The 8,622-nt window shown below is 40.4% G+C and overlaps 2 protein-coding genes across 2 annotated transcripts in view; both read right to left on the bottom strand.

The window, feature by feature from the left end:
• The window catches only part of LOC103520151 (neprilysin-2-like), a 19,209-nt gene extending 12,004 nt beyond the window's left edge, over positions 1–7,205 (bottom strand). The window contains exons 1-3 of the mRNA XM_026831386.1: positions 7,160–7,205; positions 4,573–4,821; positions 3,606–3,870 (exon numbers count right to left, since the gene is read on the bottom strand). Of these exons, the coding sequence (XP_026687187.1) occupies positions 3,606–3,870; positions 4,573–4,821; positions 7,160–7,205 (560 nt within the window). The remainder of the gene's footprint in view (positions 1–3,605; positions 3,871–4,572; positions 4,822–7,159) is intronic.
• Positions 7,206–7,292: 87 nt separating this feature from the next.
• LOC103520152 (sorting nexin-2-like) overlaps positions 7,293–8,622 on the bottom strand; it is a gene marked incomplete at its 5' end in the record, with an annotated part of 3,644 nt that continues 2,314 nt past the window's right edge. Inside the window, one exon of the mRNA XM_026831387.1 lies at positions 7,293–7,463. Within this exon, the coding sequence (XP_026687188.1) occupies positions 7,293–7,463 (171 nt within the window). The remainder of the gene's footprint in view (positions 7,464–8,622) is intronic.

Consider the following 8,622-nt stretch of genomic DNA (forward strand, 5'->3'; position numbering starts at 1 on the left):
TATTTTCGATGTATTTTGACTTTCGGGGGAGGAATCAGCCGGTGTTAACATCTTGTTAATACAGATGTCAAATCTGGTTCCTTCATTTTCGGTCATACATCTCTCTTACTAACATATACAAACTTTTATTTATTTTTCTACTACAATAACTTTTTTTATCCTTTTTTTTCCTACTTTAGGCAGGGGCCTGCCTTTAGCTTGGGACGCTGGATTGCATCGGAACGTTCCGTACGCACGATTGAGGAGGTTCGACTGACCTAACCCACGCTTCGACAGTTCTTGAAGTTTAAACAAATTTAAATTTTTAGCGTTTGTACCCCAGCGGTCGTAGCGTTTTTAGCCTATCTGTTGATTTTCTTCTTTCTTTATCACTCCTCTTCTTCTTCTTACCTCCTTTTCTTCTACTTTTAACTCTTCTTCTTCTTACTCTCTTCCTTCTTACCTCCTCCCATCTTCTTCTTCTTACCCTCCTCCTCTTCTTCTTCTACTTCCTTACCTCAAATTAAATTGTAAACTCAATTAATAATTAATAAATGATTGGTAAATTATCTCTTACCCTCATAAACCGTCAGACTGATGAATAACAAGCTGCAACACAGACCATGAAGTTACGTACATACATTTTTCATTCCAGTACTTCCAATACTTGATTATATTCTTCTGTTCATTATCCTAAACAGATAATGTTCGTTCTCGGAACGGCTGGCTTTCTCAGACGTTACTATTCTCTCTATCAAAACACCATGAAAAACTCTCGGCGGCCAATATAGCTAGTAAAATTTAGATGGAAGCAAACCAAAAAAGGTCCCAGTCTTCTTCTTCTTTGCCTTTTCCCATGATCAGATGGGGTCGGCGTTTGTCGTCGGCCTCTCAATCAGCTTTAGAGTGATCGCTTTGAGGCCAACTGGTTTTGGCTAAACAAAGATTTTTCGCATAATTATTTATTTAAATAATTATTTTAAACACACGTTTTCTTTATAATAATTCTACTATGTGTATAAAATATCTGTATATTATAAAGTAATCATATAGAATTATAGAGTGTTGTATAAATGTATACTTAATAAACCACCAAAATTATACAAATATGTTTGGGAATATAATTATGAAATGGACATTAAATAATTTAATAGTATTCTTTTTCAGCCAGACTTGAGGTCCCAGTATGAAATAAAAATAAATAAATTTCAGTTATAATAATGAGATATATAGTGAGATTTTTCGCATAATTATTTATTTAAATAATTATTTTAACACACGTTTTTTCTCTCTTTATAATAATTCTACTATGTGTATAAAATATCTGTATATTATAAAGTAATCATATAGAATTATAGAGTGTTGTATAAATGTATACTTAATAAACCACCAAAATTATACAAATATGTTTGGGAATATAATTATGAAATGGACATTAAATAATTTAATACCTAGTATTCTTTTTTAACGTTCTCATTCTTTCTCTTTTTTCCCCTCCTCTGTGTATCTCACTCACTCACTTACTTACTCACCCACCCACTCACTCACTCACTCACTCACACACACACTCACTCACTCACTCACTCTCTCTCTCTCATTATATTATAAAAAAGGTCACCCAATATTTTACTAGTGACCAACCGAATATGATAAATTATTTACAATATTGGAATACAGGATAAATAATAAGGAATAGAAAACAAGAAGAAATATAATAAATGAGAATAAAAAGAAAATATAAATTGCAGGTAAAAAATAAGAAAGTGGTTCAGTAGGCTGTTCCAGAAAAGTATGGACTTGTGAAAATCATCACTAGTGTAGGACAGCTATCAAACAAAATTACCCAAGCCAGCCTAGTTAGCTTAGTTGGTAGTGCGTCTGCCTTGTAAGCGCTAGGCCGCGGGTTCGATTCCCGCCCGGGGCGGATTTAGCTTGAAAGGGTTAAAGAAGGGGGGAATAAGACTGTACAAGGTGATTTATTTGTTTGGTAAGATGTTTGATAGAGGGAACTATAACTGCTAAGGTCTTATCGTTCCGAAAGCGAAGAGAGAAGGGAAATGGCCAGCTTTCTCGTATCCTGTCCTAGTGGACTCGAAAAGTGTATTGGGGACTTTTATGAGGCAAAAAACTGATTTTACGGGTTAATGTCCTATGGGGCAAAACAGCTGTACTCAACCTTTCTTTGTCGAACCCGCGATCTGGCGCTTACAAGGCAGATGCGCTACCCTTCCAGCTAACAAGGCTGACTCCCCTGTTCTCCCAGCTGGCTTGTCATATTTTACTGGCATATCATCTGTCTCTCTCTCTCTCTCTCTCTCTCTCTCTCTCTCTCTCTCTCTCTCTCTCAAAGAAACCTATCGTTCGTATACAAAAAGCCCAGTCTGAGGCTATTAGGTGTAGGGGCAAACAGCCCTAAAGGATGGGTTACTCGTTAAATTTCACTGGTAACAAGAGTTAAAGATTTCTAAACTCATTTCTGACACTATTTCACCAATGAAAAGATTTACCTATGGGTTTTGTAGTTGGTCTCTCTGTGTTCTTGGTTTTCCGCATTGGTTTTTATTCTTACTAGTAAAGTCGTACTGTAGTCTGGCTGGGGGACGTTAAACAGGGAGGGCACCAGCCTGAATTTCCTGTGCTAAAGAAATAGCAAAGGTTGAGTCGAAGGGCATCCACTCGTAAAATTCTGTAGCCAAAACCAAATGTAAGCCCAAAAGCGATCACCCTAGGGCTGATTAAAGGCTGACGAAAAACGCCGACCTCGTCTGTACACGGGAAAAGGCGAAGAAAAAGATGTAAAGTAGTACTGTCCAGAGCCTTTCTTAAGAAAGCCAAGTCCGCCTATCAGGTCAACCTGATATTGAGTGGCTGGCCTTAGAAGCTAAATAGCTTACCCCGGCCGTGGGCTAGACTTTAGTCCCGAACTCCCGAAATCAAAGAGAGGAAGACAGGATTCTGAGAACGAACATTATCCTGAAATATAATTCGCCTCAGCCAGCCTAGTTAGCTTGGAGGGTAGCGCGTCTGCCTTGTAAGCGCTAGGTTGCAGGTTCGATTCTCGCCCGGGCCGGATTTTATCCTAAACAGATAAGCTTCTTTCTAGGAAAGGCTGGCTTTTTCCTATCCTGTAGGTAATACAGTGATGCCGTGAAACCTTTATCAAACAAACGAAAAGAAATAATCAGAATTGAATAATTGATTAGTCATAAACACTTAAAATTAATGGTTTGAAATCAATAAATTTTATTTTCAATGGTGATATAGAGGCCCTTTTTCTTGGGAAATTCTGCAGTTTTCTGAACCAACAATAAACCTATAAATGCTATTTAGTACCGATTTTATTGAGTATTACCAAAAGCTTTAATCAGTATTGAGTACCTACCTACCTACCTACCTACCTACCTACCAGTTTTATTTAAAGACCTGCGAGCATCATTTACCCCGCTTGTAATTTCATGCAGTGTGGACGGTTTCAGTCGGCTGAACAACACAAAAATGTCCTTGTAGGCAATGTAGGTAATTTAAATAAGTTTTCCCCTTTACGCAAGACACGATTTTTTTCCCCCGAACAACACAAAATTTCCTTAGGCAATATATTTTAAGGTGTTCCCTCTTATGCACGACACGAGTTTTTCCGAACTACAAGTGGAAACGAGGCTTTACTTGACTGATCATCTGGAATCACAGTCTCCTCCAGGAATCGTCCACACGTAAACCGATAGAAGTCCTGACACGGGTCCACCGACTGGTTCATGTTGCTCAGCAGCTTGGAAGCAGTGTGGATGCAGCCTTCAGAGTAGCATATCTCCGGAGCGTCGTCGGCGGAAGATTGAGGCTTCCGGATGGCTTTGGACTCATCAGTGTCGGCTTCGGAGGGTTCTTGAGGAAGATCTGTGAAAATTGGTTCGAATTTTAGAAATTTTCGGTCATTATTCGGTAACCACGACAATGAAAAAGAAAGCTCCATTTTTGTGTTTAACCTAACCCTATACTACAACGGTCACTGCTCACATTGTGAAAGGTGGTTGTTTCATGGCTTTTTTAATGGCCAAAAAGCAAGAAAGATTAGAGTTTCTTGCTTTTTGTTTCGTGTTAATATAGGCCAGGTGGCAAGGCGGCGCTTCGAACTCTTGACGTTCGCGTGCCTCCCGGCACACTTGATTTCGTAGCAATAAAACAAATTCTAGGTAGGTACATTACAGGAGGAGGACGAGTAGAAGAAGACTTCTAAACAGCTAGCCTAGTTGGTAGCGCGTCTGCCTTGTAAGTACTAAGCCGCGGGTTCGATTCCCGCCGGGGTCGGATTTTATCCTGAAAGGATCTCGGAACAGCTGATTTTCTCCTATCCTGTCTTCTTTCTCTCTTCTATTTCGGGACGATAAGATCGAAGCAGTTACAGTTCCCTCTATGAAACCTCTTAAAAATCTATCAAACTCTATTTCGTGTTAATATAGGCCGGGCAGCTCTACGAACTCTTGACGTTCGCGGGCCTCCCGGCAGACTAAGAAAAAGACTTCTAAGAGCCGAAATATGAAAAATTAGGTAAAAATACTGACTGAGGGGAAACAGAATACACAAAACGGGCCAATTTACCTTCCAAAAACGGGGGAATCGCCTCCTCACTCACGTCCCTCCTGTGCAGTCGACTGTGGGCGAACACTCCAGCCGTCCTGGCTCCATCCAATCCATCAAACCCATTCAGGCTCTTCAGGAAAAATGTCACAAACAGGATTGACACAATTCCCCGCAGGATTTTCTCGAGAAGGGATCGGCGTCTCGAGAAGTTGGCTTTGGGCTGGATGGAAAACGGGGTGTAGCCGGACGCTTCGTTTTGGAACATGGCTGTAACGGATTGTCGGGCGCGGGGAATGAGATTGGGTCATTGGGGTTGCCGGGCGAAAGTTTCATTGGTCGGGGTACGGGGAAAGTTCCATATTTCAGCAATGTTTTTACACTTGTAATGTCGCCACTGGTCGATACTCGATTGAAGCAGCCACTCAATTGTCCTCACGAGGCTGAGTGCACCCCGAACTCCAAGCACAGAGCCGAAGGAAAACCTCGGCCCCGCCGGGCATCGAACAGTAAAGCAATGGAAAAATCATAGGATAGGTCATAGGTCATAAAGTAAGGTATTAAAAGAGAAATAGGTAGGTGCATCGAAGGATAAATCACTCCATTTCCCGCGAAATTGTCGCCATTTCCCGACCACAAATTTTACGACCTCGTAGATTTTTTTACGAAGGTCCAAGGTACTTCTTCTTCTTTTTCTTCTTCTCCTCCATTCTTCTTCTTCGAGTCCATTCTTCTTCTCCTCCTCCATTCTTCTTCTTCTTCTTCTTCTCCTCCTCCTCCTCCTCCTCCTCCTTCTTCTTCTTCTTCTCCATTCTTCTTCTTCTTCATCTTCTTCTCCTCCTCCATTCTTCTTCTTCTCCTCCATTCTTCTTCTTCTCCATTCTTCTTCTCCTCCTCCTCCTTCTCCATTCTTCATCTTCTTCTTCTTCTCCTCCTCCATTCTTCTTCTTCTCCTCCATTCTTCTTCTTCTCCATTCTTCATCTTCTTCTTCTCCTCCTCCATTCTTCTTCTTCTCCATTCTTCTTCTCCTCCTCCTCCTCCATTCTTCTTCTTCTCCTCCTCCATTCTTCATCTTCTTCTTCTTCTCCTCCATTCTTCCTCTTCTCCATTCTTCATCTTCTTCTTCTTCTTCTTCTCCTCCTCCATTCTTCTTCTTCTCCTCCATTCTTCTTCTTCTCAATTCTTCATCTTCTTCTCCTCCTCCATTCTTCTTCTTCTCCTCCATTCTTCTCCTCCTCCATTCTTCTTCTTCTCCTCCTCCATTCTTCTTCTTCTTCTTCTTCTTCTTCTTCTCCTCCTCCATTCTTCCTCTTCTCAATTCTTCTTCTTCTCCTCCTCCATTCTTCTTCTTCTTCTCCTCCTCCATTCTTCTTCTTCTCCTCCTCCATTCTTCTTCTTCTTCTCCTCCTCCATTCTTCTTCTTCTCCTCCATTCTTCTTCTTCTTCTTCTCCATTCTTCTTCTTCTCCTCCTCCATTCTTCTTCTCCTCCATTCTTCTTCTTCTCAATTCTTCATCTTCTTCTCCTCCATTCTTCTTCTTCTTCTCCTCCTTCCATTCTTCTTCTTCTTCTTCTCCTCCATTCTTCTTCTTCTTCTCCTCCATTCTTCTTCTTCTTCTCCATTCTTCTTCTCCTCCTCCATTTTTCTTCTTCTTCTTCTCCATTCTTCTTCTTCTCCTTCTCCATTCTTCTTCTTCTTCTCCTCCTCCTCCTCCTCCTCCATTCTTCCTCTTCTTCTTCCCCTCCTCCATTTTTCTTCTTCTTCTTCTCCATTCTTCTTCTTCTTCTTCTCCATTCTTCTTCTTCTTCTTCTCCATTCTTCTTCTTCTCCTCCATTTTTCTTCTTCTTCTTCTCCATTCGTCTTCTTCTTCTCCTCCATTCTTCTTCTTCTCCTCCTCCATTCTTCTTCTTCTCCTCCATTCTTCTTCTTCTCCTCCTCCATTCTTCCTCTTCTCAATTCTTCATCTTCTTCTCCTCCATTCTTCTTCTTCTTCTCCTCCTTCCATTCTTCTTCTTCTTCTTCTCCATTCTTCTTCTTCTTCTCCTCCATTCTTCTTCTTCTTCTCCATTCTTCTTCTTCTCCTCCTCCATTCTTCTTCTTTTTCTCCTCCATTCTTCTTCTTCTCCTCCATTCTTCTTCTTCTCCTCCATTCTTCTTCTTCTCCCCCATTCTTCTTCTTCTCCCCCATTCTTCTTCTTCTCCTCCTCCTTCTTCTTCTTCTCCTCCTCCTCCTTCTTCTTCATTCTTCTTCTCCTCCTTCCTCTTTCTTTCTTCTTCTTTGGGTGTCTATCCGATTTTCGAACGCTAGCGACCACCATTTTTGCGATTTTAAATTAAACAAATTTGAACTCTGAACAGTTCGCACCAATCCGGTCAGCTTGGAGAGTAGCGCGTATGCCTTGCAAGCGCTAGGTCGCGGGTTCGATTTCCGTCCGGGAAAGGAAAAAATTTAGTCTCATCTTCTGAAATGCTATTATTTATCTTTTCAAAGCTATTCTATTCTACTTTCCCTATTCTATTCTACTATTCATATTCTATTCTACTATTCATATTCTATTCTACTATTCATATTCTATTCTACTTTCCCCTAATCTATTCTATTCTACTCACCTGTTGCTGATAGCCCATCAGTTCCTCCAGATATTTCACCATGGTGTCTTTGAATTCCTGCACCCGGCTCGTCTCATCTTCTGAAATGCTATTATTTATCTTTTCTAAGCTATTCTATTCTACTTTCCCCTATTCTATTCTACTCACCTGTTGCTGATAGCCCATCAGTTCCTCCAGATATTTCACCATGGTGTCTTTGAATTCCTGCACCCGGCTCGCTTCGAACCCGGCATACTCTCGCTTGATCATCGCCGATATTGCTGCGAAATCCTCCTGACAACGTTCGACCTTGTGTTCCCACTAGAACAATAGAATAAAATCACTATGACGATAATTGGAACCGTTCGGATATAGTGCACCTAAAATCGTCACACCCTACTAACTTTTACTCTCACTTGTTCATCGCAAATATCGCTACGAAATCCTCCTGACACCGTTCGACCTTGTGTTCCCACTAGAACAATAGAATAAAATCACTATGACGATAATTGGAACCGTTCAGATATAGTGCACCTAAAATCGTCACCCCCTACTAGCTTTTACTCTCGCTTGATTATCGCTAATATTGCTGCGAAATCCTCCTGACACCGTTCGACCTTGTGTTCCCACTAGAACAATAGAATAAAATCACCATGACGATAATTGGAACCGTTCGGATATAGTGCACCTAAAATCGTCACCCCCTACTAGCTTTTACTCTCGCTTGATCATCGCTAATATTGCTGCGAAATCCGCCTGACACCGTTCGACCTTGTGTTCCCACTAGAACAATGGAATAAAATCACCATGACGATAATTGGAACCGTTCGGATATAGTGCACCTAAAATCGTCACACCCTACTAACTTTTACTCTCGCTTGATCATCGCTAATATTGCTGCGAAATCCTCCTGACACCGCTCTACTTTGTGTTCCCACTAGAACAATAGAATAATAAAGCTAACGGGCTGTTTGAGGCTGGAAAGAAGATTGGTGAAATCCACCATAGTTAATGTATTGACCGTTGCAATGAACTCTCATATAATTATATCAATCTCATATATATTTATTAGACGAACTGCTCAACGAACTTGAGTTGCCAATTGACACAGTATACTAAGTCAGACACAAATGTTATACATTTCAAAGAATTAATTTGACGATGTGATTAGTAAACTAAATAAGGAGAAATGTTAAAACCTAGTACAATAAACCTAGTTTAATGTTTTCGTATTAATTTGACGATGTGATTAGTACACTAAAAAAGGAGAAATATTAAAACCTAGAACAATAAACCTAGTATTTCGTTTTCGTACCCATCAGAATTGAATCACTAGGACAACAATTGAATAGAACAAGAGTTTTCAACAGATATTATGTATTATATTTTCATAGAATAGAATATACTTTGTTTATACTACCCGAATGAGACTAGAAAGTCTCTCTCTCTCTCTCTCTCTCTCTCTCTCTCTCTCTCTCTC

Source organism: Diaphorina citri, unplaced genomic scaffold (genome assembly GCF_000475195.1).
Source record: "Diaphorina citri unplaced genomic scaffold, Diaci psyllid genome assembly version 1.1 scaffold3267, whole genome shotgun sequence".
NCBI classification, from domain to species: domain Eukaryota; kingdom Metazoa; phylum Arthropoda; class Insecta; order Hemiptera; family Psyllidae; genus Diaphorina; species Diaphorina citri.